This window comes from Macrobrachium nipponense, chromosome 31 (genome assembly GCF_015104395.2).
Source record: "Macrobrachium nipponense isolate FS-2020 chromosome 31, ASM1510439v2, whole genome shotgun sequence".
Lineage (NCBI taxonomy): Eukaryota > Metazoa > Arthropoda > Malacostraca > Decapoda > Palaemonidae > Macrobrachium > Macrobrachium nipponense.
In genome coordinates, this window is record NC_061093.1 from 43320563 (window position 1) to 43342101 (window position 21539).

Genomic DNA, 21539 nt, shown 5'->3' on the forward strand with positions numbered 1-21539 from the left:
AAAACTCGAAACATAATTACACTTTCATTACAAATATACAAAAAAAATTTTGTACTCCCCTACTAGTCATACATACCCTTGATCGCCTACCAGCAATGACACTCTGCTCCCGTGCGACAGTAGTGAGCTTGCTACTAGAAAACCAAGCATATCTGACAAGAGGGTTTTATGTACGATAAAAACCACAAAATTAAGGATCAGTCTTTGCTCCAAGACCCAGTACTATATCTGCTGATACAAAAGGACCTAGCGAGAAGCACTTCTCATAGGTCACTCTCACGTCCTTCAGATAATGAGATGCAAACAATGAATTGCACCTCCAAATGAGTCTCGATGATATCTTCAGAGACATATTCTTTTGGAACGCCAAAGACGTTGCTACTGCTCTTACTTCAGCGTCTTGACCTTTAGAGACCTAAGGATGCCTCAGAGCAGTTCTTGTGAGCGTCCGTAATAACGCTTCTCACAAAGAAAGCCAAGGCGTTCTTGGACATGAGTCGTTTGGGGTTCTTCACTGCACACCAAAGACCTTGTTGACAAGCTCCCATCTGTCTCTTCCTCTCTAAATAGAATTTAAGAGCTCTCACTGGACGAGAGATCTCTCTATCTCTCTGCCTACCAGGTTAGATAGCCTTTTACCTCAAAACTTCTGGGCCAAGGTTTGATGGGTTTTCGTTCTTTGCCAGAAACATGTCTGGAAAGAACAGATGGCAGCATCTCCTTTGAACCCCACCCCCCGTGGAATCCAGAGCGTGTAATTCGCTCGTCCTCTTGGCTGTAGCGAGAGCCACCAGGAACAAGCATTTCCTAGTGACGTCGCGGAAGGACGCCAGATGTAAAGGTTCGAATTTGTCCGATGAAAGGAATTTCAGGACCACGTCTAGATTCCAACTAGGTTGTTCTAGGAGTAGCTGCTTTCGACGTCTCAAAAGATCTAATTAGATCGTGTAGATCTTTGTCGTTAGCAATGTCTAGGCCTCGATTCCTGAAAACCGAAGACAGCATGCTTCGGTATCCTTTTATTGTCGAGACAGATAGGTGTGCTCCTTTCTCAGAAAGAGTAGGAAATCGCAATATTCACTATAGAGGTACTGGAGGAGGACAGCTTCTGAACCTTACACCACCTCCTAAAGACTTCCCACTTAGACTGGTATACTCTTCTCGTCGAAGCTCTGCGTGCTCTAGCGATAGAGCCCGCAGCCTCGCGAGAAAAGCCTCTCGCTCTGACAAGTCTTTCGATAGTCGAAAGGCAGTCAGAGCGAGACCTGGGAGGTTGTGATGAAACCTCTCGAAGTGGGGTTGTCTGAGTAGATCGTGTCTGTTTGGAAGCGATCTGGGAAGTCCTATCCACTCCAGTACCTCCGTGAACCATTCCTGGGCTGGCCAAAATGGGGGCTATGAGTATCAACTTCGTGCTCTTCGAAGCTACAAACTTCCTGAGCACTTCCCCAGGATTTTGAACGGGGGAAGGCGTCAAGCGTCCACCCGCCCCGACCAATCCCATGAGAAACGCGTCTATTGCGAAGGCTCTCGGATCCTCTACTAGCGAGCAAAAGGTCTCTATTCTTTTGGAGAGGAACGTCGCAAACAGGTCTATGTGAGGTCTCCCCCACAGGGACACCAAAGACTTCGACACACTTCTTCGTGAAGAGTCCATTCTGTGGGAAGGACCTGGTTTCTCCTGCTCAGTCTGTCCTCTCTCTACATTTTTGATCCCTTGAACAAACCTTGTGAGGAGAGTTATGCCTCTTTCTCCTTCCGTCCAGGTTAACAGGTGTTTTGTCAACTGATAGAGGGAGAACGAGTGCGTGCCTCCTTGCTTTCTTATGTAAGCCAGAGCCGTGGTGTTTGTCTGAGTTGATCTGTATTACCAAAATCGTCTCTGACTATCTTTCGAAGGACTTTAAGGCTAGGTGTATGGCCACAAGTTCCTTGCAATTGATGTGCCAGGACACCTGTTCCTTTGTCCAGGTGCCTGACACCTCCCTTGCTCCCAGCGTCGCTCCCCAATCCCCATCCCGACTCCGAAGCGTCGGTAAACAACACTTGGTCTGGGTTCTGCAGAGCAAGCGATAAGCCTTCGTTCTTTTGAAGCTGAGGGATCCACCACCTCAGATGATCTTTTACTTCTTGTGGAAGTTGGAAGATGTCCGAGAGTTGACCCGTCTTCCAGCTCCACACCTCTTTGAGGAAAAACTGAAGAGGGCGAAGGTGAAGTCTCCCTAGCGAGAAGAACTTTTCCAATGAGGACAGGGGTCCCTAAAACCAAAAGGCTCAGGTAATCCCTCGCTGAGCTGTCCTTTCTCTCTAAGAAGCTCGAGATTCTCGACAAACCTCGAGCGATTCTTTCTCGCGAAGGATATACCCGAAAACCCCGAGAATCCATCTGAATCCCCAGATAGACCAAGTTCTGGCTGGGGATCAGTTGTGACTTCTCGAGGTTGACGAGCAACCCTAGCGAATCTATCATGTTCCTTGTTACTTCCAAGTCCTCCAAGCACTGACTCTTCGACTTGGCCGGCCTGATCAGCCAGTCGTCCAAGTAGAGGGAGATGTTTATCCCCTCTAGGTGAAGCCATCTTGCTACATTCGCCATCAGGTTGGGTGAATACTTGTGGGGCTGTAGACAGACCGAAGCACAGAGCCCTGAATTGAAAGATCTTGTCTCCTATCACAAAGCGAAGATATTTCTTTGACTGATGGTGAATGGGAACGTGGAAATAGCGTCTTGCAGGTCCGAAGAGACCATCCAATCTCCTGGGTCGAAGCGCCAACATGACAGAGGCGGACGTTTCCATACGAAACTTCTTTTTCTGTACGAAGCGATTCAGAGCGCTTACGTCCAGAAACTGGCCTCCACCCCCCCGATGCCTTTGGTACTAGAAAAAGGCGATTGTAAAATCCCGGGAGTGTGGATCTTGTACCAGTTCGATGGCCTCTTTTTCCCACATTTGCTCCACCATCTGAAGGAGAGTCTTTCGCATTAACGGGTCTCTGTACCTCGCTGACAGTTCCCGAGGCGTAGATGTTAGGGGCGGTTTTGTCGTCGAAGGGGATTACATATCCCTTCTTCAGGACCGACACTGACCAAGGGTCGGCTCCCCTTTGTTCCCATACTCCTGCAAAGTTCAGGAGTCTGGCGCCCACTGGTGCTTGAGGAGCAACAAGTCACTTAGATTTCTTGAATGGTCTAAATGAAGACCTTCCTCTCTTTTCAGAGCTCTTCTTTGTGGCAGGGGACGAGCCGTTGCACCTCCACGAAAGGGCTGCTGAGTAGGACGAGGTTCCTTCTTAACCGTCGCCACTACCGGTCGTCCTTTCTTGGACGTTTGAGTAAGTAGTCTTGTGTCGCCTTCTCAGTTAGTGAGCGAGATATATCCTTGACTAACTGAGAAGGAAACAGATGATCTGATAGCGGGGCGAACAGTAAGGCAGTCCTCTGGCTCGGAGAAACCCCTTTCGATAAAAGGGAACCACACTGATCTCTTTTTTTCAGGAGACCAGCACCGAAAAGTGAAGCCACTTCACCTGAACCGTCCTGTACTTGCCTTGTCCTGCAGGACAGCACGCTATGGAGAATTTCTGGGTTCTTCAGAAAACTCCGATCCTTAGATTTGTTGGCCAGAACTCCGAGCGACCAATCCAGAAAATTGAACACCTCTAAAGTGACAAAAAGTCCCTTTAGAAAGTGGTTCAACTCTGAAGTGCTCCACGTCGCTCTGACCGATCCTAAGGAGTGACGTCTAGAGGCCTCCACTAAACTGGAAAAGTCGGCATCTGCAGAGCGGGTAAAGAAGACCCATAGTCTCTCCTGTCCCATACCAAATATCCTCTCTTCCCGTGCAATCTGGAAGGAGGCATGCAGAATACCGTCTTTCCTAACTCCTTCTTCTTGTCCATCCAAGAACCTAAAGAATGGAGTGCCTTCTTCATTGATATCGCAGGCTTCATTTTCAAGAAGGCCGCGATTTAGCCGTAGCTGAGCTCGAAAAGAGCGAACGAGGAGAAGGAGAGCTGCAGGACTAAGAGAATCTCCAACTCTTGTAGTAGTAAGAGGCCAAGACTTTGTAACAAGAAAGTCCCTCATTAGCAGGAGGATCGTCGTCAGACAACTCGTCTAACCCTCGATCCGACGAAGGAGAACGTTCCCGTTTTGAGGAAGAGTCCTTCCAGACCTTTCTGAAGGAGAGGAGCTCCCATTTGGCGAAGAGTCATAACCTCCAGGAACGAGTCCCCGACTCTTGACTCCTGGCTCTTGACTCTTGCCTCCTGACTCCTGCCTCCTGGCTCCTGACTCCTGCCTCCTGACTCCTGACTCCTGCCTCCTGACTCCGGACTCCTGCCTCCTGACTCCGGACTCCGGACTCCGGACTCCTGGCTCCTGCCTCTTGACTCCTGCCTCCTGGCTCCTGGCTCCTGCCTCTTGACTCCTGCCTCTTGCCTCCTGGCTCTTGCCTCCTGGCTCTTGCCTCCTGGCTCTTGCCTCCTGGCTCTTGCTCCTGGCGCTGCTCGCCTCTGCCTCTGCCTCCTGGCTCTAGCCTCCTTGGCTCTTGCTCTTGCCTGGATGCCTCCACACTCTTGGCTCTTGGCTCCTGCCTCCTGGTTGACTCCTCACTCCTGGCTCTTGGCTCCTGCCTCCTGGGTGACTCCTCACTCCTGGCCGGTGCCAGACGTCTGATTGTTTTCATCCAGGTTCGTACAGGAACCTCACTCTGGGTAGGAGTATCGATCCTGGAGGTAGATACCTCCATACGTCTGGAGGATCTTTTAATAGGAAGGGAAGTGTCTTTCCTTCTAGGAGGCTCCTTTGACAGGACTCCTACAAATGACGAAATCTGTTCCTGCATCGCCATCATGAACCTCTTAGTAGCCTCCTCTTTATCCTCTTCGGGAGGAGGGGAAGGAGGAGGGGAGGAGTCCATAGCCTCCACCTCCTGCCTCCTTCTCACTCTGGTTGGAAGAATGGCTCTTCTCGCCTTCTTAACTCCCGAAGGAGACTCCTCAGGGAAGTTTTCAGGGCTCGAGTCATAGTCGGCGCCCGCCCTCCAACTCCTCTTGAGAGGCCGAGATCGATCGGAATCTCTCCAATCACGTCTCGGTGATGAAGATCCCGACGACGAGAAACACTCACGTAGGACGCTTTTCAATAGCTGTCTTGGCAGTCTGGGGTGTCACAGAAAACCGCCGAAGGACACCTGATCGGTGGGGATTCTCCACAACCTCCTTTCGGCTTTCGACATTCCTTCTCCTCTCCTTGGCATGTGAGCTTGGAAGAGGTCTAGACCTAGGAGCGTTGCTGAGCCGACCAGATGCCCCCTCCACTACACTGGGGACACTTATATCACTGTCTAATGACAAATCACTAGCCTTACCTTGTATGGCAGCCATTTTGTTTTCCATTATTTTGAAGGCTGCTTTTAGATCTGCAAGTTCTTTCGCTGGATCTACAGGTTCTGCATAGGAGAAGGGGCTGCAATGGAAGGAGAAGTAGCAATACTTACCCTTGGGGAAGATCCCAAGCTTGGAATTAGTTCAGATCTAGAACTACTTAAACTTCTATGAGAAGCCTTCCTCGCTCTTTCTCTTTCTAACTTTTTTAAATAATTAGTTAGATTCTTCCATTCGTTCTCACTCAAGTTCTCACTTCTTTACAAGTATTAGTAAAAGAACATTCATACTCCTGCACCTCTGCATACGTGTGAGGGTCTACCGAAGCTTTCGGCAACCTCACCTTACAGCCTACATTCACACAACGTCTCACAACCATACCAGAGTCAGACATATTTAAAGAAAATCCAAAATCAAGTCCACAAAACAGTCCACAAAAGCGTATGCCAATCCAACAATCCAGATACGTCACCAAAAGTCGGTCAAGAAGATCATTGCCGGTGAAAAAAGAAAAAACCAATCGAGAGGAACCAACAACAATGTTGATGGTCCGGCGACAGAAGAATTCTGATTAGAAAACGGGGATGGTTCCTAGTCCTGCCACCCAGGGCAGGGCGGCGGTAGATCACCTGACCTACCTTGTAGCGTGTGCCGCGAAATTTGAAATTCTGTCGGAGACGACGGAGTCTATAGCTAGTATATATCTGGCAGGGAGTTTGAATGTATAAAAAGGCGATTGTAAAATCCTGGGAGTTGTGGATCCTGCACATGTTCGATGGCCTCTTTTTCCCACATTTGCTCCACCATTTAAGGAAGAGTCTTTCTCATTAACGGGGTCTCTGTACCTCGCTGACAGTTCCCGAGGCGTAGATGTTAGGGGCGGGCTGTCGTCGAAGGGGATTACATATCCCTTCTTGAGGACCGCACACTGACCAAGGTCGGCTCCCCTTTTTGCCCATACTCCTGCAAAGTCAGGAGTCTGGCGCCCACTGGTGCTTGGAGGGGCAACAAGTCACTTTGATTTCTTGAAGGGCCTAAATGAAGACCTTCCTCTCTTTTCCGAGCTCTTCTTTCTGGCAGGGGGACGAGCCGCTGCACCTCCACGAAAGGGCTGCTGAGGAGGACGAGATTCCTTCTTAACCGTCGACACTACCGGGCGTCCTTTCTTGGACGTTTGCGTTAGTAGGTCTTGTGTCGCCTTCTCAGTTAGCGAGCGAGATATATCCTTCACTAACTGAGAAGGAAACAGCTGATCTGATAGAGGGGAACGAACAGTAAGGCGTCCTCTGGCTCGAGAAACCCCTTTCGATAATAGGGATCCATACACTGATCTCTTTTTCAGGAGACCAGCACCAAAAGGGAAGCCACTTCACCCGAACCGTCCTGTACTGCCCTTGTCCATGCAGGACAGGACGCTATGGAGAATTTCTGGGTTTTTCAGAAACTCCGGATCCTTAGATTTGTTGGCCAGAACTCGAGTGACCAATCCAGAAAATGACACCTCTAAGTGACAAAAAGTCCTTTAGAAAGTGGTTCAATTCTGAAGTGCTCCACGTCGCTCTGACCGATCCTAAGGAGTGACGTCTAGAGGCCTCCACTAAATTGGAAAAGTCGGCATCTGCAGAGGCAGGTAAAGAAAGACCCATAGTCTCTCCTGTCCCATACCAAATACCTCTCTTCCCGTGCAATCTGGAAGGAGGCATGCAGAATACCGTCTTTCCTAACTCCTTCTTCTTGTCCATCCAAGAATCTAAAGAATGGAGTGCCTTCTTCATTGATATCGCAGGCTTCATTTTTAAAAAGGCCGACGATTTAGTCGTAGCTGAGCTCGAAAAGAGCGAACGAGGAGAAGGAGGAGCCGCAGGACTAGAGAATCTCCAAACTCTTGAAGTAGTAATGAGGCCAAGACTTTATAAACTAGAAAGTCCCTCATTAGCAGGGAGGTTCGTCGTCAGACAACCTCGTCTAACCCTCGATCAGAGGAGAAAGTTCACGTTTGGAGGAGAGTCCTTCCAAAGACTTCCTATGTTCTGAAGGAGAGGAGCTCCTATTTGGAGAAGAGTCATAACCACCAGGACGAGTCCCCGACTCTTGCCTCCTGGCTCTGGCTCTTGACTCTTGCCTCCTGACTCCTGCCTCCTGACTCCTGACTCCTGCCTCCTGACTCCCTGCCTCCTGCCTCCTGACTCCGGACTCCTGCCTCCTGACTCCGGACTCCTGGCTCCTGCCTCCTGACTCCTGCCTCTTGGCTCCTGGCTCTTGCCTCTTGGCTCCTGCCTCCTGCCTCCTGCCTCTTGCCTCCTGGCTCTTGCCTCTTGCCTGGATGCCTCTACACTCCTGGCTCTGGGCTCCTGCCTCCTGGTTGACTCCTCACTCCTGGCTCTTGGCTCCTGCCTCCTGGGTGACTCCTCACTCTCGGCGGTGTCAGACGTCTGATCGTTTCGTCCAGGTTCGTACCGGAAACCTCACCTCGAGTAGGAGTATCGATCCTGGAGGCAGATACCTCCATCCCCCGTCTGGAGGATCTTTTAATAGGAAGGGAAGTGTCTTTCCTTCTAGGAGCTCCTTTTGACAGGACTCCTACAAACGACGAAATCTGTTCCTGCATCGCCATCATGAACCTCTTTGTAGCCTCCTCTTTATCCCTCTTCGGGAGGAGGGGAAGAGTCCAATGAGCCTCCACCTGCCTGCCTTCCTTCTCACTCTGGTTGAAAGAATGGCTCTTCTTGCCTTCTTCACTCCCGATGGAGACTCCTCAGAGAAGTTTTCAGGGCTCGAGTCAATATTCGAGCCTTCCAACTCCTCTTGAGAGGCCGAGATCGGTCCTGAATCTCTCCAATCACGTCTCGGTGATGAGATCCCGACGACGAGAAACACTCACTTAGGACGCTTTTACAATAGCGTCCTGGGCAGTCTGGGGTGTCACAGAAACTGCCGAATGGGACACCTGATCGGTGGGGATTCTCCACAACCTCCTTTCGGCTTTTCGACATTCCTTCTCCTCTGGGCATGTGAGCTTGGAAGAGGTCTAGACCTAGGAGCGTTGCTGAGCCGACCAGATGCCCCTCCACTACAACTGGGACACTCTATCACTGTCCACTGAAAAAAAAACACTAGCCTTACCTTGTATGGCAGCCATTTTGTTTTCCATCAACTTGAGGCTGCTTTTAGATCCGCAAGTTCTTTTGCTGGGTCTACAGGTTCTGCAATAGGAGAAGGGGCTGCAATGGAAGGAGAAGTAGCAATACTTACCCTTGGGGAAGATCCCAAGCTTGGAATTAGTTCAGATCTAGAACTACTTAAACTTCTATGAGAAGCCCTTCCTCACTCTTTCTCTTTCTAACTTTTTTAAATAATTCGTTAGATTCTTCCATTCGTTCTCACTCAAGTTCTCACATTCTTTACAAGTATTAGTAAAAGAACATTCATACTCCTGCACCTCTTGCATACCGTGTGAGGGTCTACCGAAGCTTTCGGCAACCTCACCTTACAGCCTACATTCACACACGTCTCACAACCATACCAGAGTCAGACATTATTGAAAGAAATTCCAAAATCAAGTCCACAAAACAGTCCACAAAAGCGTATGCCAATCCAACAATCCATATACGTCACCAAAAGTCGGTCAAGAAGATCAATTGCCGTGAAAAAAGAAAAACCAATCGAGAGGAACCAACAACAATGTTGATGGTCCGGCGACAGAAGAATTCTGATTAGAAACGGGGATGGTTCCTAGTCCTGCCACCCAGGGCAGGGCGGTAGATCACCTGACCTACCTGTAGCGTGTGCCGCGAAATTTGAAATTCTGTCGGAGACGACGGAGTCTATAGCTAAGTATATATCTGGCAGGGAAGTGAATGTATAAAAATGTTTTTTTCAGAAATTCACCATAAATCGAAATATTGTGCTAGAGCTTCCAATTTGTTGCAAAATAAAGGTAAATTATTGAATATTACTATAATGTAAGAGTTTTAGCATACAATTGCATTTTTTTACCATTTTTTTTGTAAGGTCAAGTCAAAGTTGACAGAAGGTTGATATTTTGGCACTTATGTTATATGAAAATATTTACAAAACTGATAAAAGCTACAACCATAGGTTGTTTTTAGTTGTATTCTACATGAAATTGTGCACATTTCCATATATAAAACTTTATGTAACGGCTAATTTAAAATGGTGCAAACATTACGACAATCGGACGAAAAAATGTATGATTTTTTCGAAGTTACCGCGCAGACATAAGGAAATTTTTTTCATAAATTCACCCATAAATCGAAATATTGTGTCTAGAGACTTCTAATTTGTTGCAAAATGAAGGTAAATGATTGAATATTACTAAAGTATATAAGAGTTTTAGCTTACAATTGCGTTTTTTGACCATTCCGGTCGAGTCAAGTTGACCGAAGGTTGAAATTTTGGCCCTTATCGTTATTTATATGAAAATATTTCAACACTGATAAAAGCTACAACCATGGGTTATTTTTTGTTGTATTCTACATGAAATTGCACATATTTTCATATATAAAACTTTAAAATGCAAACATTACGACAATCGGATGAAAAAATTTCTGATTTTTTTCGGAAGAGTTAACACGTGGACATCAGGAAAATGTTTTTTTTCAGAAATTCACCATAAATCGAAATATTGTGCTAGAGACTTCCAATTTGTTGCAAAATAAAGGTAAATTATTGAATATTATTATAATGTAAGAGTTTTAGCATACAATTGCATTTTTTTACCATTTCGGTTGAGTCAAAGTTGACAGAAGGTTGATATTTTGGCACTTATTGTTATATGAAAATATTTCAAAACTGATAAAAGCTACAACCATAGTTGTTTTTAGATGTATTCTACATGAAATTGCACACATTTCCATATGTAAAACTTTATGTAACGGCTAATTTAAAATGGTGCAAACATTACGACAATCGGACAAAAAAATTTATGATTTTTTCGAAGTTGACCACCGCGCGGACGTAAGGAAATTTTTTCATAAATTCACCATAATCGAAATATTGTGCTAGAGACTTCTAATTTGTTGCAAAATGAAGGTAAATAATTGAATATACTAAAAATATGACAATTTGTCTAAATTGCATTTTTCCTAACTATACAAACCTGAGGTCCTTTTACAATAGGAAGGTACTAGCGGCAGCTGGATAGGTCGTAAGCTTTCGAACAAGGGGTTCTGGTAGTTAACTGCTTGTCCGACAGGCGCGGCGTGCGCGCGACTGGGAGGTAAACAAATCACTTTTGCTTTTGCCCCAACGCAAAAACTGCAGAGTGAGGGGTGGCATGAGGTGGGGCTATGTGTAAAAGGACCTCAGGTTGTATAGTTAGAAAAATGCAATTTAGACAAATTGTCATTTGTTCCGACACGGCATACAAACCTTCGGTCCTTTTACAATAGGAAGACTCACTTCTTGGTGGGTGGAATCTGAGTCTTTTGTGAACAGACTGGTGTTCGCCCAACCTTGGAAGCCTCCCTGGTCGTAAGAGCGAGGGAGGGATCCAAGCCTCTGTCCGATTGATCGGGGGTGTGCACCGCAGGATCAATGGTCAGACCTCTGGACCGAGTACTAAGAGAGAGGCAAGCGTATCTCTTCGTACAGCAATGTAAGAACTTGTTCCTGTACAGGAGCAAAGTTAAAAGTCATGGTTTGACTCTTGTAGGCATCCACTTCCCCCCCTTGTAGAAGGAAGTGGTGGATATCTGCTCCCATCCCTCGTGAAAGGGATAGGATGGGGCTCTGTCATATAGCTCACCGGCATCTCGTCCTTATCCAGCAGGGTGATGACCCGTATCCCTCTACCCCAGTAGAGGGGAAGAAAAGATAGAAAGAGAAGCCAGTCACTTTCTCATCACTATCTATTCATACAGTCACACCAGGACTCGATGCTGTTCATCCTGCTAGGGTCTGGGTTGACTAGACGACGTGTTGAGCAGCCACCACGGGTCATAAGGAAAACCGATCCAAGGACCTATGGGCAATATCCAAGAGGTATAAGGAAGTTGCCGGTGGTCTGGTTGTACCAGACCCCTGCCTTCCATACCTGCGCCACGGAGAAGTTCTTACGAAACGCCAACGAGGGGCCAATACTTCTAACTTCGGTGAGTTCTCGGACGGGACGTACGGATGTCGTCACTACATCAGCCTCATACGCCCTCCTGAAGACCTCACGCAGCCAGGACGAAAGAGTGTTCTTTGATACTTCTTTCTTGTTGACACCCCCGTTGCTAACGAAGAGGCGTCGACACTCAGCCCGAGGTGTCGAGTTCTCTTCAGATAGCGCCGTAGCGTCCTCCCAGGACAAAGCAGCATCTCATCCACATCATTATCTGCATGACGCTCCCGTACTCTCTTCGCCGATGCCAGGTCCAGCAAGACGAGGTCATTCGAGTTCCCTGGGTTGGCAAGACCTTTGGAAGCTGCTACTAAGCAAGGAGATCTCGAACGAGTTCGAGATGTCCAATCCCGTCAGTTTCAGGAGGAGCGACAAGGCGGCTCTGTATCCTTTACTGTGGGAACTTAGAGGAGCTTCCTCGCGAATGAAAAAACGAGGAAATCCGTACCTGCTGAAGAGTGGCTCTGAGAAGAGATAGGCCCCGTCTACGACACCAACCACCGAAGACGGCCGACTTCCCCTGGTACACAGCTGCAGAGGCTGACGGACGTTTCCAGCCATCTCTGTTGCTGCGCTACGAAAAAAAAAAACTTCTCGTTCGCAAGAGAAGTGGATAACAGCCAGCCGTGAAGACGTAGGGACTGGACTGCTCGGTGGTACCGCTCGACGTGTGGCTGGCCGAGAAGGTTGTGCCAATGGGGAATCTCTCTCGGATTCTCTTGCGAGAAGAGCCAGCAGGTCCGGATACCAAATGGCCTGTTGGCCATTTGGAAGCCATCAGGATCATCCTGAGATTCGGGATGACCAGTGCTCGCTGATCACCTTGCGAATCAGGCTGAACGGGGGAAAGGCATAGGCGAAGAGGTTGTCCCACGGGTGTTGAAGAGCGTCCTCTGCAGCTGCCCATGGATCCGGCACGGCCGAGAAGAAACACCTGGAGCTTCCTGATGTGCCGGATGGCGAACGATCCTCGACTGGTCGCCCCCACAGGTCGAAGATCCTTTCCGCCACGTCCTGGTGTAGAGACCATTCGGTCCTTATCACCTGATCCCGACGGCTGAGCGTGTCTGCTACTACATTCCTTCCCTGGAATGTAGCGTGCCGACAGCTCTATTGAGTGTGCCTCGGCCCCACTCGTGCACCTGCCGAGTCAACTGATACAACGGGAGAGACACTAGGCCCCCCCTGTTTGTTGACTTAAGCACCACCGTGGTGTTGTCGTACATCAACACCACTGAGTGTCCCATCAAGCGGTCCTTGGAACTCTTGGAGAGCAAGGAACGCTGCCTTTGTTCCAGTACATTGATGTGAAGGTGCTTGTCGTTCTCGTACCACACTCCTGAAGTCCGCAACTCTTCCAGGTGTGCGCCCCATCCCTCGGTCGATGCGTCTGAGAGCAGCTGCATGTCCGGGGGGAGAGTGCGCGGAGGCACTCCTCTTAAGGGGTTCCTGTCGTCCAGTCACCTGGCTAGGTCCTGCCTCACCTCCTGTGTCAGTGACCATGGAAGGCTTGGGGGATCCGTCGCCTGTGACCAACTCTCCTTGGTCTCCCTGAAGAGACCGCAGGTGAAGACGCCGTTAGGGACTGGCTTCCCGAGTGACGACAGGTGTCCGATCACGACTTGCCATTGCTGAGCTACCTGTTCCTGCCGAGACAGGAACTGTTGGCTGCCTCCCTGAATCTGCTACCGTGTCGATCAGGCATACCCAGGTACTTCATCCTCTGCTTGTGCTCGAGATCGGACTTTTTCGAAGTTCAGAACGATCCCCAGATCGCGACAGAACTCGAGCAGTCGATCCCTGTCCTGTAGCAACTGCGAGCGGTAGCTCGCCAGGACTAACCAATCGTCGAGATACCCCATCAGACATATCCCGTGCGAAGGCCCCAAGCAGACACCAGAGTGACACTTGCGTGAACACCTGTGGGGCGGTTGAGAGACCGAAGCAACGTGGCTGAGCTGGTACACCGTCCCGTCGAGATGAAGCGGAGGTACTTTCCGAAGGACTGATGAATGGGTATTTGTAGATACGCATCCTTCAAGTCCACTGAAAGCATGAAATCGTTCTCCCTGATAGAGTCGAGCACTGGGCGTGCCGTCTCCATCGTGAACCGGGTCTGGCGAACCAACCGGTTCGGGGGAGAGAGATCTATCACTGGGCGCCAGCCTGTCGTAGACTTTTTCCACCAGGAAGAGTCGGCTGTAAAGCCGGGTGACTGATCCGTACCGATTTCTACAGTTCTCTTGCTCAGCATGGTCTTGATCTCCTGTCTCAATGCTACGTCCTTCGATGCCCCTGGAACGTACGCCTGCTGATGGACCGGGTCCCAAGAAATGGGCTGGCCGGAAGGCACCCCCCACAAACTTCCGGCAGCAGGTGAGGGGGCAATGCCGTCCTTCCACTGTGAACGTCGTCTGGTTGCTGATCGAGACCTGACGGAGAGAGCCGATACCGCTCCGACTCATTCCAGTCCTCGTCGAGGTCGAAACCTCAGGAGGACCGAAGGATATATAAATCGATGTCCGAAGACACGTAGAAACGCCTCTGTCGCAGTAGAGGAGGTGAAGGAGCTTGTTCGACCGTCCAGAACCGAGAGAGCCTTCTTGTCCGGAGACGAGAGACTACCTGGCTCAACCCAGTCGGCAAGCTCCGATCGCGGCAGACCCACCGTCGATTTGGGATTCCCTTTCTCGGGCCCCAAAACGACTCGAGCCGAGACGTGGCTCTGCTGGTGGGAGCGGCGATCCTTCCCCGAGGTCATTGTGCTGACGAAATCAGCGCCGTAACCTCGGCAAAGTTCCTCTGGATCTCGGAAGTCACAGCATCTTGCAGAGTGGGGACCGTTAAGCCCTTCGAACAAGAGCATTATTCGAGAACCTTCCTCCTAAGAGGGGGAACACGACTAGCCCTCTCGGTCTTCCCCCATCCACTTGCGCAATACTCCTGGCCGGTCCAAGAACCGTGCCTGCACGTAGGGCGTCGTGGTGGGATCATGAGGGGCGCACCCCTCACGATCACTCCTCAATACCTCGCTCCTCCCGGTGTAACCCGAGGAGGTTTGAAGGTCCGGGAGAGGCAGACCTGACGCTCCCTCGTCGCTCGTCGCTGGCAGAACCAGCAGGCTTGGAGGGCTGCAGGCGATCGTCAACCCGCGGTGACGATCGAGCTGCAGGCCTGGTCGAACCGTCTCGCTGTGGAGAACGGCTGGACTGAGCACAGCGGCCCGATCTCGAGTGTCAGAAGAGCTGTTGCCGTACCCGATCGCTCTCTGTGAGAGCGACGGTCAGGCGACCTGCAGGCTCCACTGTCGCAGTGAGACCGGTGTTTGTCCTCACGGCACGTCACGTCGCTGTTCCAGCCGTGGCTGGCACCGGCGAACGGGAGGACCTCTTCCCAGCCTCAGCCCGTGGTCGGTCGTGGACCGTCACGTCCCCGGGTAGCCAGCTGTTCACCTCGCGAGAGTGAGAGCTGGTCTGGTGAGAGTCCGCATGAGCGCTGTCACCAGTCTTCCGCCCCGTGCCGTGAACCTGACGCTGAGCGGACTCAGAGGTCTGGTTCCTGGCTGCACGGTCGCTGGTAGGCGACCGTACACTCGGTACCTCCCGCGAACGAGAGGCCGAGACGGACCCTGATGCAGTGGCAGAACCACTGACACCAGGCGAGGAAGTACCGGTGTTAGCCGGTACCCCTCTGTCCCCGTAGTCTTCTTCCTTGCGGAAGAAGAGACGGGCCCCGCTCCCGAAGGAGCAGGAGGACCAGCGGAAGGAACCCTCCCGTCCCACCGAGGTGAGACGGGTCCCGAGAAGCTCCCGAGGAAGCTTCTTAGGAGGGAGGAGGCGACCTTCTTCTTCCTCGGCTGTAAAGCCTTAGAAGTCGAAGGGGAGAGGCGGCGGCCCGACGACGATGAAGAAGATGAAGACGACGACCACGACACTTCCTCCTCTTCTTCGTCAGCTTCCTCCAGGAGACGTAAGATCTGCTATCCAGGGCGGAGCCGGGGCTGCTGTAGCCGAAGCCACAGGGCCCGGACGCACCTGTACAGACGACCAAAGTCTGGGGTAGACCACCACGAACAGGGACGACATCAGCAGGTATGGGCATCTCTGGAACAGCAGCACGGCCAGCACATCATCGGTAGGGACAGCCCAGCGCAGCAACGGCAGGAACAGCCAGCGCAGCAACAAGGCAGGGACAGCCAGCGCAGCAACTGCATCCGACAGTCAGCCAGAATCGGCAGGTACGGCAGGCAGCACCGGAAACACAGGAAGTGGAGCAGCAGCCAGCAACATCCTGGTACCGGCGGCAGGTCCGGGGCGAGTTCTAGGGCAGCGGAAGTGTCGCTGCAGCGCGGCAACCACGAGCGGCGGCGGCACGCCCCCCTCTCGGTACGGCGAACGGCACTTCACAGCGGCTGTAGGCAAGACTGTTACCACGTGAGGCGAGTACACCAGGTGAGGAGGGACGTCGTCACCTGGTTGCGTGGTCACCACTCCATGGGTGACCGCAGTAGGCCCAGACATAGAACCGCAGCCCCTGGACACCAGCACGCTCTGCAATTGGAAGGACGCCCATACCTCACCAAGGTCCACCCTCGTGGCAGTAGCACTGCGGAAATAATAGTAGTAGCGATTAATGGGGGGAAATCCCCTCGTGCGGGGGTTTGATCCCTCCCGAACGATTGGAAGACCCCTAATACAATTGTACATCGGGCACCGAGCGCCCTCCCCCGCGCTCGACGGATCGGGCGAGGAGAAGAACGCCGATAACCTCCCCCCCCCCAAGGGGAAGAGCCATCTGTGGGAACTGAGCGGGGGGGTCTCGTTCCCCACCCCCGCACAGTACCCATGTACCCAACAACAAAATAAGAGCCCTAGCAATCGTGCCATCGGCACGAATACAAGGCATAAGGATCAATTCCCTGACTGAGCGGAACTTGAACCAAATAATATTGATGCAATCAATAATAAGGAACAAAAATGAAAATGCATCTTGCAAAACGATTCACTTCACAATGAATAAGGGCTCGGATCGAGCGCATTTGCGCCCTCGGTACCGAGCGCAAGGGTGAAAGGTTCATTACTTACCTTTATGGATCAAGGTTTCTGGAACCTTGATCCATAATGAATTGATGCAATCAACAAATTATATGAATGAAAAGACTACTGCGCTTGCGATTTCACTTCATACAAATAAAAAGGGAAGGATCAATTCCCGTGAATAGCGGAACATTGATCCCAGTCAACAATGCAATCTCAATAAAAATGAAAATGAAAAAGAACTGCACTTGCGATTTCACTTCATTCAAAATAAAAAGGGGAAGGATCAATCTCCGGGCAAGCTCGAAACTGATCCAAAATGAGTATTGCTACAATAAAAAAAATATATATGAAAATGAAAAAAGAATACTGTACTTGCGTTCCACTTTCATACTGATAAGTTTCCGTGCCGAGCGCATTCGTTCGGCAACGGGCATACAGGTCAAAAAAAAAATATAAATGCAAAGAGCACTTACTTACGATTTTCATCTACACATTTCCAACCCAATATACGCTCGGAGCGAGCGCTCCCGCCCTCGGCACCGAGCATACACATACGAGATCATTCTGGGAAAATGAATTCCCGCAATTACGCCCTTCAGTCCCGGCACTCGGGTAATCGGAGGGCGTTGTGAACCAAGATCCTTTAATTCACAATTGAATTCAATGAAATGATTGTACTTACAATTCAGTTTCACTAGATACATAGAAAAAGAAAAACACAATCATGCGAAAGCAAACGACGATGAAGCGGGCAGAGAGCGATGATACACGTCCACACGCCAGCAGGCCGAAAGCAAAAGTGGTTTGTTTACCTCCAGTCGCGCGCTGCGCGCCTGTCGGACAAGCAGTTAACTAACCGAAACCCCTTGTTCGAAAGCTTACGACCTATCCAGCTGGCCGCTAGTTACCTTCCTATTGTAAAAGGACCGAAGGTTTGTATGCCGTGTCGGAACAAATTAGAGTTTTTAGCTTACAATTACGTTTTTCGACCATTTCCGTAGAGTCAAAGTTGACCGAAGGATGAAATTTTGGCACTTATCGTTATTTACATGAAAATATTTCAAAACTGATAAAAGCTACAACCATGAGTTGTTTTTTGTTGTATTCTACATGAAATTGCGCACATTTTCATATATAATACTCCATGTAACGGCTAATATAAAATGGTGCAAAAATTATGTCAAAGTGACGAAATAATTTCCGAGATGTGTCGGTGATACTTTTTAGTGCGAGAAGAAAGTAATTCGCGCTTGCGCGCCTGGCCAACGATTGTAAACAAAACAACACCTTGATCCATGAGTTCCCAGCATCCCTCAAGGCACGTGAATCAAAAGTATTCGCCTGGTAGGCCTATAACTATTTTTCCGCGAATTTTTTAAAAAACTTTTTTATATCGACATACCATACGTCCAATTGGCACCCAACAGACAATTTATATAGACGTTTAATACATCCAATCGGCGTTAAAGAGTTAAACAAGAACTTTTTTATGAACATTACTTTTACAACATAAGTCTATAAAAGAAGTGAGCAACCTCCATTTTTTGCAGGAAGTTCAGGCCTTTTTGAAGTTATTTCATACACCAAAGGGAATTATTTTATCACTAGGGGCACTGAGTGCTCCTAGTGTATGGTTGGCAAGATGGAATCATCTTATTCTTCTAGTTTTATTACAAAAAATTATTCTGTTTTTGCTTTTGATAAATTTAAGAATGTGAAACATCACTCATTCTTAAAGTGTCCTCACTTAAAAACCAGACTGTATCACAAAATTTACCTGAAAATCTAAAGGTTTCTCATCTTCTGGCAGATCTTTGTTAATCACTGCTAGTCTCTTCCTTGCTGCTTCATGAAGATCCTGGGTAGGAAGAACTTGGCGAGCCTTTTCTTGGATAGCTGGACTTTCATAGATAAGCACTCTTTCAAATTCTTGCATTAATCTAAACCTGAATTCTACTTCCTTACCCTGAAATGTTAATACTTTGATTTACTTTGAATTAAACAATAGCTTTCTACCTAGAAAATAAAACAGCAACTCGAGTTAGATACAATGTTGTAGTATATGGTAATGTACTACTTCAAAAATTTATGCTTACAAAATAAAAGTAAAAGGAATCCTCTTATGTAAATAGGGAAGGTAAATTGGATGAAATATATACAGTTACACAAAGCATTTGCTTGTCACCTTTAAACTCACATGCAGAAAAATTCCTTGTTTATAATCAAATGTTATTTTAAACAGCCAACACCCATGAAATGCATTTTTAAATTTCCATTTTGACCTCACTCTGACCTAATTTTACCATGCAAGAGAGCTATTAAATTACAATTTCCATGAACTAACTGCGCACATAGACCTTCTATTTTTTTTTTTTCAAAATGTCAAATAATTATGCCATCAAATGATCACCTCCACCAACTCCTAACAGGAATTGGGTGAATTGGCAATTTTCTTAATCTTTTCATTGAAATCTTTCACTTGACATATAACGACCAAATTTTTTAAATCTTCCATTTTGCAAAGAAATTGTAACACACTGAACTTTCAACATCTTATCTATCATTGTACCAAGAAATACAAGAACCCTATCCTGAGTTTTGAATCCCCAAAGTAAGTGACGCAGGAAAGTAGTAGGCATATACTGTCATAACATTATAACAAGTATGCTCAAACTTGAAAGAAACATCTTAATGCTGGCTCTATCATTCATTCCCACATCTCAAGTGCTGACTTTATCCTTTCATTTGTACAAGGAAACCTGGCAGTGGGTACATCTTTGGGGAAAAGTGATGCAGATAGTTAGTAAAGTGTAAACTATCATAATTTTCCCTGTGACTTTATAATTTTTTTTTTGGGGGGGATATGTAGGTTACTCCAACACCAATAGTGCTTGGTCTATCTTCTACACTAAAGTGCAGCCAAGATAAAAATCAGCGATGATAACCAATATAGCATTTTAGTTGCAAGGAATTTTTATGCCGTGAATATTACACTTACACTTATTGAAACCCTTGAAAACATAAGCACATCAATTTTATGAAAGTTGAAGTGTGATATCAGATCATGAATGCACAATACAAACATGATATTGTTAAACTACAATAAGGTTTTGTACATACTTACCTGGCAGATATATACTTAGCTATAGTCTCCGACGTTCCCGACAGAATTTCAAATCTCGCGGCACACGCGACAGGTAGGTCAGGTGGTCTACCTTACCCGCCGCTGGGTGGCGGATGTACGAACCACTCCCGTAGCTTGTCAGATTTTTCTCTTCCACCTGTCTCCTGAGGGGAGGCTGGGTGGGCCATTAATCGTATATATCTGCCAGGTAAGTATGTACAAAACCTTATTGTAGTTTAACAATATCATTTTTGTACTGAACTTGCCCTGACAGAATATATACTTAGCTGATTGGCACCCTTGGTGGAGGGTAGAGACAGCTCAATAATACAGGTAAGACGGGAAACAACTAATGTTGTAGGATTTATAAATAAAAACCTTGGTTCTCACCTTTTCAGGATGAAGACTTCATAGATACTATCTCTGAGTCTGCATTGCCTGGAGAGCTACAGCTAGGACGTGACCTGATGCTGAAAGACTCTCGGATCTACCACTGGATATGTGATCCCCTATTGTGGTAGAATCCAAGTCGGATGCTGTTAGAGGGACCTTGTCCGCTTACCTAACAGATCCTTACCACTACCTCTGCAAGGAGCCAAACCCACCAGACCACCTAACCAAAATACAAAGGGTTAATATTACGACAAAAAGAGGTGCCTCCTGCAACCTCTTTCAGACAACCAAAAACAACAATATAAAATATAGGGTAACATATAAAAAATTTACACAGGATAAGTTTCAGCTCCCTGCCCCAGCACCGAATCCGCCGATACGAAAGGACCCAAGGCGAAGCATTTATCATATGTGATTTTTACACTCACGTAGGTAGTGGTTTGCGAAAACCGATTGGCATCTCCAAAAAGTCGCTCCATCAAGTTCCGCACAGACATATTTTTTTCTGAATGCAAGCGAAGTTGCGATGGCTCTCACCTCGTGAGCTTTCACTTTCAGTAGTCTAAATGATCTTCCTTACAGGCAACATGTGCCTCTGTAATAAGGCTTCTCAGAAAAAAGGAAAGAGCATTCTTCGACATGGGCCGTGTGGGGTCCTTTACGGAGCACCAAAGCACATCTTGATTAGCCTTAAGTTGGTTCCTTCCTCTTAAGGAAATACTTCATAATTCTCATAGGCAAAGAGTTCTTTCAGGCTCTTCCCCTACTAGAAAAGATAAACTACGAACTTCAAAGCTCCTGGGCCAAGGGCGTGATGGGTTTTTCATTCTTTGCCAGGAAACTTGGAAGAAATGAACACACCATAGAATCTTCCTTAACCCTACATTGCCCTCAATAGCTTGGAGCTCACTCACTCTCTTAGCTGTAGCTAGGGCCAAAAGGAAGATAGCCTTCTTCGTCAAATCCTTGAAAGAGGCTAAGCCAGGAGGTTCGAATCTAGACGATCCAAGGAATTGTAGTACTACGTCTAGATTCCAGTTCGGTAGACTACATGAGGACGCTTAATGGTTTCAAATGATCTAATAAGATCATGCAGGTCCTTATCATCGGATATATTTAAGCCTCTATGCCGAAATACCGCCGCCAACATACTGCGGTATCCCTTAATAGTTGACACAACCAGATGACATTCTTCGTTTGAGGAAAATAAGGAATCCGCAATTTGGGTCACAGAGGTACTGGAAGAGGAAATGTTCTTCCTCTTGCACCAACGTCTGAAGACATCCCACTTTGACTGGTATACACGCAAGGTGGAAGGTCTCCTCGCTCTTGCGATTGCTTTAGCAGCTGTTGCTGAAAAGCCTTTCGCTCTGACCAAACTTTGGACAGTCTGAAACCAGTCAGACTGAGAGCGAGGAGATTTTTGTGGTACCTGTCGAAGTGGGGTTGTCTGAGTAGATCGCTCTTA

At 48.1% G+C, this 21539-nt stretch overlaps 1 protein-coding gene across 2 annotated transcripts in view; it reads right to left on the reverse strand.

Moving 5' to 3' along the window:
- LOC135206925 (peptide-N(4)-(N-acetyl-beta-glucosaminyl)asparagine amidase-like) overlaps nt 1-21539 on the reverse strand; it is a 69017-nt gene that overhangs the window by 30040 nt on the left and 17438 nt on the right. For both annotated transcript variants that reach the window (XM_064238424.1, XM_064238422.1), the window contains exon 4: nt 18332-18520. In XM_064238424.1, the coding sequence (XP_064094494.1) occupies nt 18332-18520 (189 nt within the window). The remainder of the gene's footprint in view (nt 1-18331; nt 18521-21539) is intronic.